We start from the raw sequence: 21,918 nt of genomic DNA, 5'->3' as shown, positions 1-21,918 counted from the left end.
TTTCCACTCAAGAATACAGATAATTCAGAATGTTTTAGAAAATTAGCAGTTTCTCTGTATTTATTTCAATTATGATATAGGTATTATTTTAAAGTTTTTACAAAATTTTAGTACATAAGTAAATATCTTTCAGTTTCCTACTTCTAAAAGAAAAATCTATATCCCACTGTTTTGAGTGGAAAATAAAAATTTGTATGTAATAATTATTGGAAATAGGATCTTGCTTATGAGTATTAAAATGAACTCACCTCATATTCTTGACCTCTGCATCATGAATTCAGAGAGCCAAGTAGCTTGCCACTAGAACATTTTTAGAGGAGTGACTCATTTTTATGATTCGTTTTTCTGTTAACTCAATATTTTCTTGTAGTAGCCTTTATTAGCATATCTTCTAATGCTTTATGTATTTTAAAGCTTTCTACTTAAATGTCTTGTTTCTTAGCTGTTTGCTTAGTGATTAAAAGTTCCAGCTGTTACTTTCAATCTATAACAGCTGCAAGAACAACTCTATCCAAACTAGTCTCCTAAATTCCCGTTGTTAGAGTTGGTATCTATATTTAGCTGGTGGGATTAAATTGCAAAGACTTCAAGCTGGGCAAAGCACGCTGATCTGCCTTTTTACAGCTAGACCTGTGTGCTGCAAGGAGCTAAGGCTTTCAGTGTCCCCTTCCTTACCCAGGTTACTCACAAAATGGATTCCCAGCGGGAACTCGCAGAGGAACTGCGGCTTTACCAATCCACCCTTCTTCAGGATGGTCTAAAAGATCTCCTGGATGAGAAAAAATTCATCGATTGCACCCTAAAAGCAGGTGACAAAAGTCTTCCTTGCCACAGATTGATTTTGTCAGCTTGTAGTCCTTACTTCCGTGAGTATTTTTTATCTGAAATTGATGAGCAGAAAAAAAAGGAGGTAGTGCTAGATAATGTGGATCCTGCTATACTTGATTTAATCATCAAATATCTGTACTCTGCCAGTATTGATCTCAATGATGGAAATGTGCAAGATATTTTTGCACTGGCCAGCCGCTTTCAGATCCCCTCAGTGTTCACTGTCTGCGTTTCTTATCTTCAGAAAAGACTTGCTCCTGGTAATTGTCTAGCCATCCTAAGATTGGGACTACTTCTTGACTGCCCGAGACTTGCCATTTCTGCCCGTGAATTTGTGTCTGATCGCTTTGTACAGATTTGTAAGGAAGAGGACTTTATGCAACTGTCTCCCCAGGAATTGATCTCGGTCATTTCAAATGACAGCCTAAATGTAGAAAAGGAAGAAGCAGTGTTTGAGGCAGTGATGAAATGGGTGCGAACAGACAAGGAAAACAGGGTTAAAAACCTTAGCGAAGTGTTTGATTGTATCCGTTTTCGCCTCATGACAGAAAAATATTTTAAAGATCATGTTGAGAAAGATGATATAATTAAAAGCAACCCAGAACTCCAGAAAAAAATCAAAGTTCTAAAAGATGCTTTCGCAGGCAAACTCCCAGAACCTAGCAAAAATGCAGAGAAGACTGGGGCTGGTGAGGTGAATGGTGATGTTGGTGATGAAGATTTACTTCCTGGTTACCTGAATGACATTCCCAGGCATGGAATGTTTGTCAAAGACCTCATCCTCTTGGTTAACGACACAGCTGCAGTGGCTTATGATCCCACAGAAAATGAATGCTACCTTACTGCACTGGCTGAGCAGATTCCCAGAAATCATTCCAGCATTGTTACCCAGCAAAATCAGATATACGTGGTAGGAGGACTGTATGTGGATGAAGAAAATAAAGATCAACCTCTACAGTCATACTTCTTCCAAGTAAGAAAGACTATTTTTATAAAAGTAGAGGTATAAAGGGAAGGCTGGTTATTCATCCTGTTAGCCAATTTGTGAATTATTCAGGCTGTTTGCATTTTACTCCAATTAATGTCCTATTCTAGTCTCTTGCACTTTCATTACTTAGAGGGTTAACAGAGAAAAATATTTGACGGCTTGTTAATATTTAATAAAAGGTTTGATGAATAATGGGGTTCTAATTAATGTTTAACTCATGACTTAAGATTTTCTTTATACTCTTTTACCCAAAATGTCTTATTTATAGTTGATGTTGACTGTAATCCTTCAAAACCTAGTATTTTAGTAAAAACTAAATTCAATCTTGTACACTCTTGCCTATTAAAATTAGGTGAGTGTATTTCCCTAAATCAAAGTATACATTACAAAGAAGTAATAATTGGTCAGATTTTCTACCTTCTTCTAAGTTTCCTTGAATTGATTTGAAGTTCTTAGAGGTAGCATTTCATCCCTTATTTATGGTTACTGCCTAACAGTCCTTTGAACATTTAGTTCAAAGTTGTTGAAAATGAAAAGAACTGTTTACATATTCTAAACACTTTGGATTATCTCCTAGGGAAAACTGTCTTACACCAGTGTCACTAATTCGAATTGATTGATATATTTAGAAGTTTTTACTTATGACGCCACATTTATTTGGATCAGAGATGTACTTAGACATTATTACAACTTAACAAATTTTTTTTTTTTTTTTTTTGCTTCTGGGATAGTCAGGGTATTAACAATCTGTTTTGTGAAACCACAGAAGTTTCAAGGAAAATAAATCCTCCTAAATAATAGACTCTTTACAGTTTGTTTGAAGGGAGTTTGTTTCATATTATCAATGTATTATACTTTATCAGTTTATGAAGGAGTCAGCTTAACTTTTATCTTCAATAATGCCAATACTGATACTTTGTAGCTTACAACTAGCTCAAAAGAGTTGGTTTAGGTCATAGCTAATCATGGCCTAGGGCTTATGGAGACTTGAATTGGAAAGGCCAAAGATAAGCAAGTGTAGAATGTCATAGCACAGTCACAGTGTGCTCTCAAAGTGGTGACATACTTTGCATTCACAAAGTAACTACCTTTAATCAACTTTTTCTAATCTTGAAAAATGTAGTTGTAATAATACATATTGTTTCTTAATTTTCAAAGTTCCAGTGAAGAATGTTAGCATACATATTTGAATGTGGGCCAGAAAATTTCCTAAGCCCTAATTTTAAATTCAGATAAACTTCAGAAAGGGCAAAATCAATGAAAAAGGCTATAAATATATCCAGGAAGTAAAATGATATCAAAACAGATAGATGACAGTTACCTAGAAATCAGATTCAAGGAAGTTATAGCCATAGAATAAATTCCCCAAAACTCCTAGAGATTTTTAATATTTATATTTAATTTATTGAATATACTCATAATCCTGCCCCTTTATTGTCAAGTGTTCAGTTTAATCTTTATTCTCTTCCATCCTGTTATTACCCTTACTTTTACTGACACGGCTTCTCATTTCTGGTTCAACAAACCTGCTTGATGTTCTTTGTGGCTACAAAAACAGTTACACAAAATTGGAAGGTCAGCTCCCTGTCATTACCCATGCCTTGCTGCCTGTAAAACACAAGGCACAAACAGTAGAACAAGATGCCAGGACAAAAACACCTGACCATAAAATAGAGTTTTGACTCACAAGAGAATATTCATATGCAAATTTCAGGCTTTTTTTCTGCTAGCTCACAGGTGTTTTAATTTAGGAGTAATTTGACCTTTGATTATATGCTGTAAATAGATTATGAGGATTTTTTACCTAGGTAAAAGAAATTTTTTCCCACTCCCGTAGAATTAGTAGATTCATCAAATTTTTGAAAAGGTCTTAAAGTAATCTAGGTCCAAACCTAATTTTAACAATGAGGAAACTGGAACCCAGAGAGGTTAAATAGCTTGATAGAGCTCATCTGTAGAGCCCGGCAGGTAGTCTACTAGAAAGTGCCCTAGGGGCAGTAATATGGGAAAGTAAACAGTGCTGTACAATTTGGGAATTAAGCCCTTACGTTTGGGATTATGATGGCTGCTGTTCCATTCTAAAATAAACTATGGATTTAGATAGCTTGGATTTGAATACCACCTAAAAGCTCTCTGAGTTTGGGCAAATTAATCTTTCTGTGCTTCAGTTTCCTCATCTATAAAATGAGGATGATAAAAGTGCCTACTCTGGAGGACTAAATGAGATTACCTGCGTAAAACATTTAGTTCAAAGTCTGTGACAATAGTCAAAACTCCATAAATGTTCATTATTATTTCCACTATGTTACACACCATCTTCTTTTGTTGTTGTTGAGACAGAGTGTCACTCGGTGTCCCTGGGTAGAGTGCAGTGATGAGATTGTAGCTAACTGCAAGCTCCAACTCCTGGGCTGTGAGCAATCCTTCTGCCTCAGCCTCACCAGTAGCTGGGATTACAGGCCTGTGCCACAACACCCGGCTGGTTTTTGTTGTTTTGTGTATTTTTTTTTTATTTATTTTTGTTTTTCTTTTTTATTCGGTAGAGATGGGGTGTCACTGTGCTCAGGCTGGTGTCGAACCCCGGAGCTCCAGCGATCCTCCTGTCTCGGCCTCCCAGAGAGCTGGGATTACAGGCGTGAGCCACCACAGCCGGCCCACACCGTCTTCTTGATCAAAGAATTTTTTTCAAAAATGAAAACATAAAGGATCAAAATCTAAATGTTGAAATTAGTGAATGCAAAGCTAACCATGCATGTGTGGGATTAAACCCCTCATGTCATCTAGTCTTAATTAGTGCTTTGTTTAACTGAGGTTACTAGACCAGAGATAGGCTTCCACAGACACCCCTCCCCATACCATAGCCACATATATATAGCCACATCTATTTCTGGTATCCAGTGAATCTGGGTTTTATTCATTTTTCTTCTGCAATCTAGAAAGGGGCACCAGAGAGAACAAAAAATCTGCAGCTGCACTTTCTCAGAAAACAGTTTTCTTGTGCCTTGGTGTCCTAAAATGCAAGTGGAGGATCTTAAAATTACCAGTAGTAAGTGCTGAGACAGATGCCAGCCATGCAGAATCACCTACCCCACAGCATGGGCACTAGGAGGGCCAGCTTAGGCTTGCAGAAGTGCAATAGCAACAACAAGCAAAGCTATCTCTTAATATAAATCAAAACAATAGAGAAGGGTATTTCAAATAAATCCCAATAAATGACTCAAGAATTCACTTTAACACCTGCTTATATCAGAAATGGAAAGCAAAACATAGAGAACCTAAAAATTTTTTAAAGAAAGAGAAAAGATTGCGTAACCTCCCAGTTGTCTGTGGACTGAGCGACAGGTCCAGCTGTCTCAGGTGCCGACTTGGGGAACATGTTAAATATAGCATGCAGGGATCCTTCACATGCTGTGACCCTCCCTGCACTGACAACTCTCTTTCCCTAGTGTCCTAAAAGTATCACTCAGAATCCCTTGTTTCAAAGCTGAACAGGGAAACATGGAAGAACATTTGACAAGAAACCTCACAGTTCTAACTTCTGGTGATTCTATTTTTATAATACTCTTTCCTTTCTTTAAGTCTCAAAGATGTTGGTACTGATATCTATTTTGGTATGCGAACTACATTTTCTCATTCTTGGTAATTATAAGCTAAGATACTTTGGGATTATAGTTTCATTTTGCTTCTGAGATCTTTGACTATCTCAATGAATTCTAAATCACACACAAAATATAGCATTTTTTGGGTAAACTTGTAACTTTTTTCTAACAAGCTCCACAATTCCTCATTTTTTTTTTTTTTTTTAGCTTGATAACATAGCATCTGAGTGGGTTGGACTTCCACCTCTGCCTTCAGCAAGGTGTCTCTTCGGGCTGGGAGAGGTAGATGACAAAATCTACGTAGTTGCAGGCAAAGACCTTCAAACAGAGGCTTCGCTGGATTCAGTGTTATGCTATGATCCTGTGTAAGTTGGCATGATATTCCTGTTCCTTAAGCATTCAGGTATATAAGTGCCTACAACATATTCATATTTTCATATCCTGAAATTTACTGAAAGCATATCAATTCTATCATTTAATTTTAGGGCTACAAAATGGAATGAAGTAAAAAAACTTCCTATCAAAGTCTATGGACATAATGTGATTTCTCATAAGGGGATGATATATTGTCTAGGAGGAAAGACAGATGACAAGTAAGTACCTTGAATTCTCCTTATGATTTATATCCAAATGCTTTTTTTTATTAGAAGGTTTCCTTCTTCTTTTCATTTGAATCTACATACTGAAATGGGACTTGGTTCTCATCATATTTTGAAGGTAAAATTTCAAAATAAAATTTCAAAAATTATTGAAGGAAATTATAAATGATTTCCAAAGGAAAACTATAAAATTTAAAAGTTACTAAAGTCAATATGTGGATACCCAGCATACTATTAGGAATGAGCATAATATCTCAATCATAAGCATTCTCAAAGTGGAAATGCAGCATCTAGGAACAAAATCAAGTCTTTTATTTAGCTGATTTATAAGTGTATTTTACTACAATAAAACCAACAAGTTTCTTATTCATTTAGCCATAATATGTGGATAAAAATTTAAATGTACTCTATAATGTAGTATTTATAATATATCTTCTTAAACAATAATGCATGAAAATATTGCGGATTTGTACTTTACGTTCATAAGAGGGAATTTAGATAGGTCAATTTAAAACTCAAAAGTGTGGTGATTGAAAAGAAGGCAGTTATTTCTTCAGCAACATTTTACTTATTTGCTACTCCCTGACAGAGGTGATATTCAAAATATTTAATAACTACTCAAAAACAGGCTCTCACTAGCACCCAGTCTCTTATGAGAAAACAAGGACAAAGTTTCATATATAAACCTAACTTGATTTCTAGGCACTTCTCAAGGGAAGAGGTAATTAGGAAAGACATCTTACAACTTAGAGAGAGAAGAAGTGAGCTCAGAATGCTCCACAGTCAGTTAAGCCGCTGGCCTGTCTGGTAAAATGAGCATTTTCAATTTAGATAGTAAGAGCTAATCTCCTGCCCTTGGAAACTCTGCCTGATTTGGCTTATCATCATTTGCCGTTTAATGTTTAATTAATAGAGATGTCCAATCTTGGAAAGGGAGCCAAAATTAAGAATTTTGAGGACACAGCAGGAAAGGAGAGTAAACTATACAAATGTGTTAGATGTAAAGAACTCTTTTCTGGAGTTAATAATTAATGGTTCTGGCCAGGTGTAGGGGTTTGCACCTGTAATCCCAGAACTTGGGAGGCCCAGGTGGGAGGATCACTTGAGACCAGGAGTTCAAGACCAGCCTGGGCATAATAGCGAGACCCTTTCTCTACAAAAAATAAGAAAAATTAGCACCTGTAGTCCCAGCTACTCAGGAGGCTGAGACAGAAAGATTGCTTGAGCCCAGGAGTTCAAGGTTGCAAGTGAGCTGTGACGGTGCCACTGCACTTCAGCCTGGGTGACAGAGTGAGACCTCACCTCTAAAAAAATTATAATTAATGGTTCTCATTCAATTAAAATGATATATATAGCACAGAAAATGTGATTTTAAAAAGCAGTGGTTTTTATATAATCTATCCATATTCAAAGATGATATATTATGAAATTTTGATATTCCCCTTAATCCCAGCTATTCCTATCAAATTTACAGAAAGGTATATTATAATATTATAAGCTTAACCGGTTCCAAATCTTATTTGGGATATTTTTCCTGCGTAAATGGAATGGAAAATCTCTACTGAAGAGTGTTCTGACTTTAGAAACACAGGAACCCTGCCAAATGATTTAAATTGTTTCCTTCAAGTAGCATTAGTAACTAGGAAATTGATATGTCAGTAAGAAGCATACAGTTCTTGTCAGTAAGAATATATTAATCTTGAGAATATGATTAACCAAGACAACACTGCTTGATAAATGTCAAAGTCAATAACTTCAAAATGAGTCATTATCTAAAAGTAAGTGCTGAATTGCACTAGTTCCCACCAATGAATTTGAAGAATATGCTTTTTGTATAATGCTCTTATCAAGAAGTTTTCAAGGCCGGGCGCAGTGGCTCACGCCTGTAATCCTAGCACTCTGGGAGGCCGAGGCGGGAGGATCGTTCAAGGTCAGGAGTTTGAGACCAGCCTGAGCAAAAGCGAGACCCCATCTCTACTAAAAATAGAAAGAAATGATCTGGACAGCTAAAAATATATATAGAAAAAATTAGCCGGGCATGGTGGCGCATGCCTGTAGTCCCAGCTACTTGGGAGGCTGAGGCAGAAGGATTGCTTGAGCACAGGAGTTTGAGGTTGCTGTGAGCTAGGCTGATGCCACGGCACTCTAGCCCAGGCAACAGAGCGAGACTCTATCTCAAAAAAAAAAAAAAGAAGTTTTCAAGTTATACCCACAGTCAATGATTAGAGGAAATGCTTCTATTCCAGGTATCTGGTCTTTTATAAGATTAAGCAAAAAATTGTCCTCACAAAAAGCTGGGCTTTTTTTTTTTTTTTGTATTGCCAAATATATCCAGTTAATCAATTATTATTTGGAATTCTGAACTCCCATCACTAAATTATGGATAACTTAAAGGAATCATAGGAGCATACTAAGAATAATTCAGATAAGTCCAGGTTTTTCTGGCAGCATTAGCACATAAAACTCTTCTCATTACTCATCAGCTCAGATGATTAGTTTTCTAATCTATGGTCCCAGATTTCTTAAAATGCTTTCTTATACTAATGACAGTGTAAAATGAAATGAGCTATCATATTAAATTTAAGATAGGTATATTTGCATTTAATCATTTTTTAAGTTGCCTGATTCATTCTAAGATATTCATATAACACACATATTTTGTTATTATTAAAGGTTTATTTATTTATTTACTCAAATAGAGTAAAAAAATTCTTCCACTGAATTTAGTAGTATATAGGACTAAAATCTATTGTGCCTGAGCTTCTAAGCAAGTTGCCTACAAGTAAAAGTACCCTACCTTCCAGTAGTATAATTATTATAAAATAGTTTTGATCCCCACATTTGGAATTGTCCTTTGCTTAGTGGCATATGTTCAAATTAAAAATTCTTTGGCATTTTTCTGCTCCTCTGCTATACGACATTTCTTATGAGAAGCAAAGCTAAATTATTAGTGAAGATGCTTTCAAAAAAGAAAGGTTCTAAAAAGATTATTTGTTGTTTTTTATATTTACAGAAAATGTACAAACAGGGTATTTATCTTCAACCCCAAAAAAGGAGACTGGAAAGATGTGGCTCCAATGAAAACCCCTCGTTCCATGTTTGGAGTGGCAGTCCATAAAGGCAAAATTGTGATTGCAGGAGGTGTCACTGAAGACGGTCTTTCAGCCTCAGTTGAAGCTTTTGACCTTACAACTCATAAGTGAGTTGCTCTATCTTAATACAGCATATAAACCATTGTACATTTTAATTGTTAACTTTGGCTAAAAACTAAGTTTTCTAATTAGGATGGGGGGAGGGGAAGACGGGGAACCATAGATTAAAGAGGAAGTATTTTCATGAGTTTCTTCTGCTGTTACTGGGTATTAAACTCCTCTAACACTTTGATGCATTATGTGTTTGCAATGTAGAACACATGACCCTCAAGTTAATGTTGGCATGTTGTTTGTCTTTACTTGTTATTAACTTTGTGATTTTAGTCATACAAAGGTATTACTTCTGAATAACTGTATACATGTAGATGGATATTCATGTCTCTATAGAGTTACTTGATTTGAAGTATGTTTCAAATCAAAGTTTAAGGATGAGAAGATCTTCACTTTATTAATGATTGACATCTGCAAAGTATGAATGCTTCAGAAGTTCTTTTTTTTTTTTTTTTTTTTTTGAGACAGAGTCTCACTCTGTTGCCCGGGCTAGAGTGAGTGCCGTGGCGTCAGCCTAGCTCACAGCAACCTCAGACTCCTGAGCTCAAGGGATCCTCCTGTCTCAGCCTCCCGAGTAGCTGGGACTACAGGCATGCGCCACCATGCCCGGCTAATTTTTTGTATATATATATTTTAGTTGTCCATATAATTTCTTTCTATTTTTAGTCGAGACGGGGTCTCACTCTTGCTCAGGCTGGTCTCGAACTCCTGACCTCGAGCGATCCACCCGCCTCGGCCTCCCAGAGTGCTAGGATTACAGGCGTGAGCCACCGCGCCTGGCCTGAATGCTTCAGAAGTTCTAATTCCTTTATATTCTTTATAATTTTCTTAAAATTTTCATTTTTAAGCTTTTATTGACTTAATGTGAAAAGATATTTGAAAGATATTCTTCATATAAAATTGGTTTTTTTAATTGTTAGGCCCACACATTTGGATAAGTATGTACTTTTTATACTCCTACGTTAGCGATGAAGAAAAAATTAGAGCACTATTATTACTCTTTTTAGGAACCATGTATGCCTGATTACAAAATAGACTTTAGTATATAAAAATCACAAGGAACTTTTGTGGAACAGGATTTAAATGATCATTAAAAATGTTTTTGAAGACTATGTAATACAGGTAAACACTCATGACATAAGTGAAAGAAGTAGCACATGAAATTGTAAATATTCTATCTTCTTAGTTTTATTCATATGTATGGGTGTTTGTATGTACCTGCTTTTTTAAAAGATGACAAAATTACACCAAAATGTTGCTTATGATTATGTCTGGAAGGTGTGATTATGGGGATATTTGTTTTCTTGTATACCTTTCTGTACTTTCCAGATTTTCTACAATGTACATATATTATTTTTATAATTAGAAAAACATGTTTAGGCCAGGTGAGGTGGCCCACGCCTGTAATCCTAGCACTCTGGGAGGCTGAGGCGGGAGGATCATTTGAGCTCAGGAGTTCAGGACCAGCCTGAGCAAGAGCGAGACCCCGTCTCTACTAAAAATAGAAAGAAATTAGCCAAACAACTAAAATATATACAAAAAGTTAGCCAGGCATGGTGGCGCATGCCTGTAATCCCAGCTGCTCGGGAGGCTGAGGCAAGAGGATCACTTGAGCCCAGGAGTTTGAGGTTGCTGTGAGCTAGGCTGACGCCATGGCACTCTAGCCCGGGCAACAGAATGAGTCTCTGTCTCAAAAAAAAAAAAAAAAAAGAAAGAAAGAAAGAAAAACTATTAGGTCCCCTTCAATGCCAGAGTAATATTAATAGAGAGCCACCAAAATGACTAATTCATTCTAGATTCTTGATACTTCCAACTAGCTTGATTGTTTTTATCTTTAGTTGTCCTATTTCAGATAGCTGTTAACATTAAAAAGTTCCCTTGGGCCAGGCGTGGTGGCTCATGCCTGTAATCCTAGCACTCAGAAAGGCTGAGGTGAGAGGATCGCTTGAGGTCAGGAGTTCAAAACCAGCCTGAGCAAGATCAAAACCCTGTCTCTATTAAAAACAGAAAGAAATTAGCCAGGCATGGTGGTGCACGCCTGTAGTCCCAGCTACTTGGGAGGCTGATGCAGGAGGATCGCTTGAGCCCAGGAGTTTGAAGTTGCTGTGAGCTAGGCTGACGCCATGGCACTCTAGCCCGGGCAACAGAGCAATACTCTGTTTCAAAAAATAAATAAATAAATAGTTCCCTTAAATCTTTATAAAATAGATGAAGTATAAATCATTAAAAGAAATTTTCCATCCCTAGTTTCAAAATTATCCTTATCATGTGCTTTTATTGCAAAAGATTTGGAGATTTCTTGAGAAAAGTTGGAGATGAGGATTTTTAAAAATTTGTATTAGTATTCAAATAAAATCTAACACAGTAATAGGTTTGGGGTCTAGGAGCCCTACACATGCCACAAAACCCCCACTGTTTGTGACACACAGTTTGGTAACCACTGCAGAAGGTACTAACTGATGAAAAGCAGTCTAGGATTGACATTCTTAGGGATTTATAGCTAATATGGTTACATCTTTCAAATTAAGGAATTTTAAAATATTTTCCTGCAGCAAACTTATTAATCTTCTACTTTTGGATGTCTATAAGACTTGAATTTTTAAATTATAATTTCCTGTAATTGTTTAACAAATACATTTGGCATTTCTTATATTATGTTTTACATTGACTGTATTTTCAATAATACTTAGATGGGAAGTAATGACTGAATTTCCCCAAGAAAGAAGCTCCATCAGTTTGGTCAGCCTGGCTGGATCTCTGTATGCGATTGGTGGTTTTGCTATGATTCAACTGGAGTCAAAAGAGTTTGCACCCACTGAAGTCAATGACATATGGAAGTAAGTTCACTCCAATTTTCAGAACCACATATTAAATCAGATGACTGAGAATTGACAAACAATTCTGTAGTAAATAATAAGTGAGACTTTACCAACATACAAACTACTTCTTAGTAGTAAACTAAACATTTGGAACTCATTTGAACTTTCGCACATGCCACTTACTTTATCAAGTACTGTTTTTCTAATGTGAGCTTGGGAAAGAATAGAAAAAACCAGAGATTTCTAGGGAGCGAAGAGGTTAGAATTAGCAAGAGGCTAGAAGCAGTTTAGAAAAGGGATGAAATAATGAGGGCTGGGAAGGTTAAGGTTTTTGGAAAACAGGGCTAGGTGCCAAGTATAAATATACGATGATTCTCAACCCTGACTATACATTGCAATCACCTGGGATGCTTTAAAAATAAACCAGTGCCTGGGCCTTAATACAGACCAATTATATTCAGAATTTCTGGAGGTAGGGTTATGGGTCTCTACTTCCTAAAACCTTCCCAGATGATTCTAATGTGCAGCCAGGGTTGAGACTGATGTTAAGGAATTGTGCTGTCAATCAGCTGAAACTCACCCCAGCCACCTTAGTTCCTAAAGGTAGTCAAAAGCCATGCTGCCCCAGCAGGAAAAAGTTACAAGCAGTGAAGGAAAGTACAGCATCTCCTGCTAAAAGTTGCCCTTACATTGCTAAGAGGAACCTGAAAGAGGGATCCTCACTGATTATGGTTTATTTCGCAATTAGGGCAGTGGTTCCCAAACTTGCCTGCACATTGGAATCACTAGATTGCTTCAAAAAGTACTAATGCCTCTGTCCCACTCCCACTGATAGTGATTTAATTGGTCAGGGATATGGTCTGTGCTTTGGAAATTTTAAAAGAGTCCCTAGATGTTTCTATATGTGCAGACAAGTTTGGGAATCACTGCTTTGGGGAAGGGGAAGAGCGGGGCATCACTATTTGCTTGGCAGTAAAATTTTAAATTTAGATACTGGTATTTTCTAATTTGGGGTTATACCTGGAGCATGATTCTCCAACTTTGCTACATATTAGAATCACTTGGGGAGTTTTAAAAAATCCTCATGCCCAAGCCACACTCCATACAGTTAAGTCAATTTCTGGGGGTTAAGACCCAGGTATTAGTATCTTTGACGTCGCTAGATGGTTGTATTGTGCAGTTAAGTTTCAGAACTAGGGATCTACTACAGTGGTTTCTAAAGCAGCATCAGCATCACCTGGGTACTTGTTAGAAATGCAAATTCTCAGGCCTCACCTCAGACCTGCTGAATTAGAAACTCTAGAGATGGTGGGGCCCAGCAATCTGTGTTTTAACAAGCCCTCCAGGTGACTGGGATGAGCGCCAAAATTGAGAGCCACTGATCTAGAGAAAGGTGGCTGCCTACTTGCCCTAGTGAACCTCTCGCTATCCTCACATGCAAAGAGATGAAAACTCCCAGTATACCACGTTCTAAACCTACAGACCCTCTTATTATGATGTGTAAAAAAATTTTCCATTCTTCTATTTTTTCTTGAAATCATTCCATTATTTAGGATTGACCAAGCTGAAAGTAAAAATATAACTGCCAGAAAGCAAACATTTTTAAGCCTCATTTAACTTCAACCTTCTATTGCTTAAATATGGTCATTTTTTTCTTTAGGTCATTTAAAAATATTCTTTATCTCTTACTTTGTTGCCCTAAATTTTATATAATTAAGATTCTTCCTTTTATTATTAGTAAAATATTTTTGTCTACTTTCCTCTACATAAAAAATCACTCAGTGCCATAATGTAAGTGTTAAGAATTAAATCTGGGACATTGATGAAATTAAGTCAGTGCATATCTCAGTATCAGCTAATTTTATTAATTATTTTAAATCTCATTCATTTATCCAAGAATGATTTGGGGCAGAGGTGGGGAACCTGTGGCCTTTAAGGCCACACTTAAGGACCTAGAAGGCCACATGTGGCCTTAAGGCCGCAAGTTCCCCACCCCTGATTATTTCTTACTTTCTAAGTCTTAATGGCTTCTGGAGGAAAGAAGATATTAAGGTGGATAAGTATATTATTTATCCTCACATACCTCTGGGCTAGTTGAGGACACAGATATAGGGAAAAAATTAAAATAGAATAATTGCTATAATAAATATCATATAAAAGACTATGTGAGAAATGAAGAGAAAGGAACAAACTCTGCCTAAATAAGGTGAGAAAGCCTTCAGAGAGCAGGTAGCATTTAGGAGTTTTTCACATAGAGAACATACCAGGCACCAGGCAGAGGAGATATGTTAGGCACACATGGTAAAACAAGGGAATTCGAGTTGTTTGTGTCTTTATAACCTTGAATATTCAGAGATGAAGACAATTTCTTACCTAAAGTCAAGTGCAAAGTCTAAGTAGTCCTCAAATAGAACAATAAAGAGGAAGGGGAACAAATTTTTATGAAGTGACCACTATGTATCCAGTGCCATGCTAGGCACCAGTGTATAGAACAACCGAAGTCATAATTAAGGCTCCTATTAATAACAATCCCTGCTCTTTCCAGTTCTAACTCTTAAGGAATAGTCCGTTTACCTTGACTCAAAAGACCAGCCATCTTCATCAGTCCAAAGATGAATGATTAACTGCTTAGGTATCTATTATTCCTCTTCTCGAAAGAACCTTTGATTCCCAGAGAAGGCTGAACTGCCTAGGCATCCAGATTAAATACTGTGGCAGTCAGTAAGTTCAGGCAAATGCTCATTCAGAGAATGTGTATTTGGGGAGGCATTCAAGTGTTATTCAATAAGGCAGATGCATCCTCTTCTGAGTAAGAACCACTGGGCTTTTTCAAAGATCCATATTTGTATACTAAATACAGGGAAACCTATAGAACTAAAGCTGCTTATTGATTACTTTTTTTTCCTCCATCAGGTATGAAGATGATAAAAAAGAATGGGCCGGGATGTTGAAGGAAATACGTTATGCTTCAGGAGCTAGTTGCCTAGCAACACGTTTAAATCTCTTCAAACTGTCTAAACTGTAAACAAGGTGACAAAACATAATAGACTGGGAGGTGGTTTGTTTGGTTAATAGGGCTTTAATTCATTCTGTTTTTTAAAAGCTTGTACAGAGATTCATGTAGAAATTATTCAGGAAGTTATTGTCTAAAAGGTGAGCAGTAGGTATCAAAACCTCAAAGTCATTAAATCTTCAATGTAATGATTAGAGCTTAAAGACATTTTCTAATAAGAAATTAAATATCCAGTTGAACAAATTATTTCTTTCGTTTATGTCTCACTCAATGGATTATAAGGAAGGTTCCTAAATTTGAGCTGTTTACTAATCCTTTCATTTGCATTGTTAAGGGTAACTTTATGCTCATTTTCTATTACAAATGGAACTGGAGAATTAAACATGTACATCTACATTTTTTAAAAAAGTTAAAAAAATCAAAAGCCTTTCCTCCTGCCTTAAGATATGACAAGAGTCCTGTGCATTGTAGCAAAGATTACCTGCCATAAGACAACTTTGGAAATGCTTTATAAGGAGTTTAATAAATGGGTCTCATTTGAAGGGGAAAAGTCTCTAAGTAAAAGTAGTCAAATTCAAATGGCCTTTCTATTTTCTCCATTTTTTTTTTTGCGACACTGGCATATTATTTGTGATTTCCAAATCAAATTTTAAAACTAAAACCAAGTAAATTACAGTATTCAAGCCATTAACTACAGCATCTGTGGCAGGAGGGTGGAGGAGCACCTTCAGGAAATGGATTCTTTAAACTGCTGGGGCAGAAGCTGGGAGCTGTGGGTAATGTGAAGGAGGATATGTACTCACTGGTTTAAATTTTAGATATATTTTCCATGAAAAGGCTCCTATTTGCTAAATTTCTGATAGCCAGAAAGGTGACTAAGTTATTGTACTTTCTGGGATGTGAGGCTTCTGTTGCCTGGGCTGAAGTGCAGTGGCGCAATCATAGCTCACTGCAGCCTCGAACTCCTGGGCTCAAGAGATCCTCTCACCCCAGCCTCCTAAGTAGCTGGGACTACAGTTGTATGCCACCAAACCTGGCTAATTTTTAATATTTTAAACATGTACTTCAACTAAGCCTAAGCCAAATATTAATGGAGCGAACATGTAGGACACATATTTTAAAGCTGTCCTTATGATTGAAGGTACTCTGGCTACTAACTTATGTGGAATAGAATGAATTTAAATGGTTATGGAGACAGAAGATAGCCAAGTTTCAGATGGCCATTTACCTCCACCCGTACCAGGTTGCCTGAGGGTAGTTCTCAATGGCTTTCTGCTGAGCACAAATGTATCATTCTTGGAGAAGGGGCTGAGGATTATATTCACATAGTAGGCCCTTAGTAACTATTTATTAAGTAAATGTGTTGTGAGACAAATTTAAAAAATCATTATTCCCTCAGCACGTGTAGGATCAGACCAGGTCAAGGTTGGTCCACTTGGCTATCACCCCATTCCTTTACTTCCATTTAGAAGAAAACTCATGTCTCCTCCTATTTTCTCTTGAACATTCACCACTTCACCAAAACGGCTCTTTTCAAGGTGCTAATGATTTTCATGTTGCTAAATTTAATGAACATTTTTTCAGTCCTCATCTTACCTGACCTGTCAGCAACTGATACAACTACTCACCTCTTCTTCAAATGCTTTTGAGAGTTGGCTTATACGAAGTATTACTACTGCCTTCTCTGACTTTTCTTCCTACTTCATTGGCCATCCCTGCTCAGTCTCCTTTGCTGGTTCCTCTTTTTCCTCTTGATCTCTTAATGTTGAAGTGCCCTGAAACTCAGTTCTCAGAGCTCTTCTCCATTTATACTCTTCTTTTTTTTTTTTTTTTTTTTTGAGACAGAGTCTCTCTCTGTTGCCCAGGCTAGAGTGAGTGCCGTGGCGTCAGCCTAGCTCACAGCAACCTCAAACTCCTGAGCTCAAGCGAACCTCCTGTCTCAGCCTCCCGAGTAGCTGGGACTACAGGCATGCGCCACTATGCCCGGCTAATTTTTTCTATATATATATTTTAGCTGTCCATATAATTTCTTTCTATTTTTAGTAGAGATGGGGTCTCGCTCTTGCTCAGGCTGATCTCGAACTCCTGAGCTCAAACGATCCGCCCACCTCGGCCTCCCAGAGTGCTAGGATTACAGGCGTGAGCCACCGCGCCCGGCCTATACTCTTCTCTAATCACATCTTAAGTGATTTTATCCAGTCTCGTGGCATTAAAACTGCTGACAACTTCCAAATTTTTATCTGGAGGCTGGACCATTTCCCTGACCTCCAAACTCATTTCTTAAACTTTCTGTATGATAGCTCCATTTATATGTTTAAAAGGTATGACAAACTCAACATGTCTAAAACAAAGCTGTGACCCTCTCCCTATCCAGCCCCTTATCTGGCTCTTTCCACAGACTTCCCTATCTCAGTTAATGGAAATGACATCTTTTAGTTGCTTAGGACAAAAACTTAGAATTATCCTTGACTCCTGTTTCTTTCATACCTCATATCCAATCAGTGAGCAAATTTTATTGCCTTTACCTTCAAAACATATCCAAAAATCTCACCATTTCTCATTACCACCACTACCACTATTGTCTCGAAGCCACTACCCATTTCTTGCCTGGATTACTACAACAACCTTGTCTTGGGTTTCCCTGCTTATCATGTACTACACTGCAGTCTTTCCTCATCTCAACAAGGTGGCAAAGTGATGCAATTAAAATGGAAGTTCTTACCATTCCTTGCTTGAAACCCTCCAATGGCTTCTCTTCTCACTCAGAGTAGCTATGAGGTCATGTATATTTATCTCTGTTATCTCTCACCTTTTCTCTTATTATACTCCCACCCCCCTAACCACTTGTTCTGCTCCAGCCACACTGGATCCCTTGTCATTCTCAAACACACAAGGCATACTCCCATCTTACAATATTTGTACCTAATATTTTTTAATTGAGTCAGGCCATTTAATTAAAACAAGTCCAAATATGACACTCCATGATAACTCATTTTAAATAAAAACTACAATCATGATTTGCCTTCTCTAAATATACGTTCTCTCAGGTAGTCCATCCGAGCATCCTTTGTTGACAGCGCCATAGAGTTCCATTCAAAATGAGGAATCTGTAAAGTAAGTAATGCAGTTTGAATGAAAGTTTTAAAGCAAGAACAAAAGACATGGCAGAAGATGTATAAGCACTACTGAGCGAAGCTATAGGAATCCTATGAAATTAGTTTACATAAGCTTAGCCTGTGAATCTTTTTTGGAAGCCAAGTGTATCCTTCTTCCCAACATTGCCTGGAAGACTTTTTTCTGCCTCACAGCTTCTTTTATCCTCCTGTTCCTACAATACCAACAATGGAAATTTTTTCCTACATACCCTTTTACGTTCATACACTAGTCTTTTTCTCTGATAACTCCACCTCCATACTGACTCTCTCTTTTGTAAGATAAATATACAAACAACAGATCTTCTAAAGACAATAAAAGAAATGATAATTTCTATTTTTTGTTTCAGGGATACTTTAATATAACTTTTTTTAATATAAAAAAGGCAATTCTAGAACTTTCATATGAAAAGGAAATATATGTATAGCCAGTATCTCTGGGCTTTTTGGAAGCTGAATTATGTGAGTATTTCATACCTGAATTACGTGATAGCCCAAAATTTCCAAATGTCGTTTTTTCATAGCAGATTTTCCTTTTATGTGAGGGATATTTTTACAAAAAGCTTTTGAATCCAAAAATTCCAAAGCAATCCTACGTAAGATAAAAATAAACATTTACTTCCAAAATCAAAATGAAAAAAACAAAACAAAACAAAACAAAATCAAAATGAGAAAAGTATTACAGGCCTTTCAGGAACAAGACTGCATCTTCATAAACTAACAAGCCAAATGAATACAAATGAGTAAAACAAGTTATTTTCCCACTTAAGAAATGAGTAACTGATGACAAATCTCTTCATTTACACAAAAATTATGGTAAATATCTGCCTGCTTTCATCCATTTGTCTAATATATATTTATTACACACCTACTATATGTAAGGGGCACCGTGAGGGGTACAGGATAAAATAACACAGCTTATACTGAGCAAAGAACATAAGCTGTACAGTAAGTCACTGCAATGCAGTGTAGGAAGTGGCTAAGTACTATGAGAAAAGTAGAGAGGTATGGGAGCACAAAAGAAGATACTATTTTACTTCCAGTTGAGGACAATTAGGTTAGCACTTTAGTTAGGGAGATTGCTAGGCTTTGGATGAAAGAAGAAAGGACACTAAGGCATAAAGGACAGGAAAAGCAAAAGTAAAGAGGTAGAATGCATGAGATGTATAAGGAACAAATTCTACTACATTCAATCCTTCATAACTAAGTTCATTACATTACGCCAAATTTAATATTTAGAGAAAATCTAAGACTAAGACACAATACCTTTCAGCTCCTGGTGGCAGCCTTGATCCAACTATTTGAGTATTTGATTTCCAGTGCATTTCTGGTAGTTGTCCCAAAGTTATATTATGGTTTCCATAAGGAAGAGGTTTTTTCCTTTTATCCAAGATACACTCAAAATCTTAAGGAAGTATAGAAATTAGCAGTACAAATTAGGTAAATTTTTATAGGTAAAAGTTTAAGATATATTTTAAAAATATATACATATATATGTAAACACACATGAAAAGAATGATGAACTTCCTTAAATATCCAACTTACTTTATAAGATCTGGTCCAATGGTACCTCTCTTTGTAATTAATCAATAAAAATCAACCAGCCAGAATTACTAAACTATATTTAGCACAGGACTACATTTAGCACTGTGCTAGGCCAAATCACATTAAAAGGTTTTATTTTAATCTCCTCAAGTCTCTTGGTCACATTTGAAGAAAGATAAACCAACTCATTTGAAAACTAGTAAGGACAAAAAGATTCAAGTATTTATCCTGTCTTTCCTATATGAACTGTACATAAGGATAACTGAATAACTGATATGGGAAAGTTGTTTTTAGACAAATTTGAGCTAAAAAATATAAAAGAAATGACAGGTGTAGAATGTCACTACTTTGCCACCCCTAATCAATGATGGATTTAGGCAATGAGTGATTATTAATAGCTGCTAAAATCAGTAGGCGAAAAGCTGAGGAGGGACGGATGAATGAATGAATCAGCTGACAACATACAAACTCACTGATGAGTCTTAATATAATAAGAGACAATCAGCATTGTGTGCCTCCTGATATGATGCAATAAGAAGTACACATCACCTATGAAGTAGTCTGGCAAAAAAAAACCCCCAAAAAACAAAAAACAACTAACCTGAAATCTAATTAAGCCTCTACATATAATTACTGGTTTATAGGAAATACAGGGGAAACACGAGCATGTTAAATGATACCACAGGGTTGTAATCAGAAAAGTCCAAAAGTGAAAAAAAAAATATTGATTAAATTGTACGTGAAAAAAAGGGGAAAAAGGTAGAAGGTAGAACTTAAAAAGACAAATCAACCAAATGCAATGTTCAGCTACCAATCTGAACAAATAAACTTTAAAATAAAATATAGGACAATTGGAACATAAAAGCTATGTGATATTGAGAAATTATTGCTCTCTCTCTTTTTTTTCCTGCTGTGTCAAGGGGTCCAGTCATCATCTGTGGAGTATGTATCTTGCTCTGTAAACCTATATCTTGCTCTTGTCCTGAATCCTTTTATAATCCTATCTTTTTCTCCACAATAAATTTCATCTCATGCTTGCCTTAAAAAATATATCGTTAATGGCTATAGGTGTGATAATGATGGTATTATTGTTACGCTTTTAAAGTCACCCTTATCTTTTACATATACATCCTTAAATGACATATTTTTTTTTTTTTTTGAGACAGAGTCTCTCTCTGTTGCCCAGGCTAGAGTGAGTGCCGTGGCGTCAGCCTAGCTCACAGCAACCTCAAACTCCTGAGCTCAAGCGATCCTCCTGTCTCAGCCTCCCGAGTAGCTGGGACTACAGGCATGCGCCACTATGCCCGGCTAATTTTTTCTATATATATTTTTAGCTGTCCATATAATTTCTTTCTATTTTTAGTAGAGATGGGGTCTCGCTCTTGCTCAGGCTGGTCTCGAACTCCTGAGCTCAAATGATCCGCCCACCTCGGCCTTCCAGAGTGCTAGGATTACAGGCGTGAGCCACCGCGCCTGGCCTTAAATGACATATTGTCTGTGCTTTGCTTGAAAAAGAATCAGGTGCAACTCTGGTGAACAGGTGTTGATAACTGTTGACTGGATGAGGGTTCATTATATTATTCTACTTTTGTATATGTTTGAAATTTTTCCATAATAAAAATCATCATAAAAGTTTTTAAACCAAGAAAAAAGAAACAATGACTGAAAAGGAGGAAAGACTAGGTTAATTATCTAGTTTTTACACATAAGAGAAATTGGAGAACTGAACCATCTTCAAGATAATTATGAAACATAAAATATTTAGTTCTCTCATTAAGAGAATAAATTCTGGAGCTAGAATGCCTAATTCAAATCCTGGCTCTGTCATTTGCCAGGTAAATATAACCTTGGGCAATCAATATTGCTTTTGGTCAGGGTTGTTGGCTCATGCCTGTTATCCAAACATTTTGGGAGGCCAAGGCAGGAGGACTGCTTGAGGCCAGGAATTCAAGCACAACCTGGACAACATAGCAAGACCCTATCTCTACAAAAAATAAGAAATATTAGCCGAATGTGGTGGCATGCACCTTTAGTCCCAGTTACTTGGGAAGCTGAGGCAGACTTAAGCCCAGGAATTTGAGGTTACAGTGAGTTGACTGCACCACTGCACTCCATCTTGGGTGACAGAGTGAGATCCCATCTCTAAAAAAATAATAATATAGTAATAATAAT

At 36.8% G+C, this 21,918-nt stretch overlaps 2 protein-coding genes across 3 annotated transcripts in view; one reads left to right on the top strand and one right to left on the bottom strand.

Annotated features, from left to right (window-relative positions):
* The first annotated feature begins 614 nt into the window (after nt 1–614).
* Nucleotides 615–15,628, top strand: KLHL41 (kelch like family member 41). The gene is made up of 6 exons (XM_069471595.1): nt 615–1,801; nt 5,623–5,780; nt 5,901–6,008; nt 9,028–9,213; nt 11,908–12,054; nt 14,950–15,628. Exons 1-6 carry the CDS (start codon nt 692–694, stop codon nt 15,059–15,061), a joined length of 1,821 nt encoding a protein of 606 aa, XP_069327696.1. The 5' UTR covers nt 615–691; the 3' UTR covers nt 15,062–15,628.
* Nucleotides 15,629–18,027: 2,399 nt separating this feature from the next.
* The window catches only part of FASTKD1 (FAST kinase domains 1), a 29,679-nt gene continuing 25,788 nt past the window's right edge, over nt 18,028–21,918 (bottom strand). For both annotated transcript variants that reach the window (XM_069471580.1, XM_069471569.1), the window contains 3 exons: nt 19,468–19,606; nt 18,679–18,793; nt 18,028–18,156 (listed from right to left, as the gene is read on the bottom strand). In XM_069471580.1, coding sequence (XP_069327681.1) covers nt 18,061–18,156; nt 18,679–18,793; nt 19,468–19,606 — 350 coding nt within the window. In that variant the 3' untranslated portion in view covers nt 18,028–18,060. The remainder of the gene's footprint in view (nt 18,157–18,678; nt 18,794–19,467; nt 19,607–21,918) is intronic.

This window comes from Eulemur rufifrons, chromosome 1 (assembly GCF_041146395.1).
Source record: "Eulemur rufifrons isolate Redbay chromosome 1, OSU_ERuf_1, whole genome shotgun sequence".
In the NCBI taxonomy this organism is placed as follows: domain Eukaryota; kingdom Metazoa; phylum Chordata; class Mammalia; order Primates; family Lemuridae; genus Eulemur; species Eulemur rufifrons.
The sequence above is the reverse complement of the archived record's forward strand: the minus strand, read 5'-3'. Positions and strand labels throughout refer to the sequence as shown.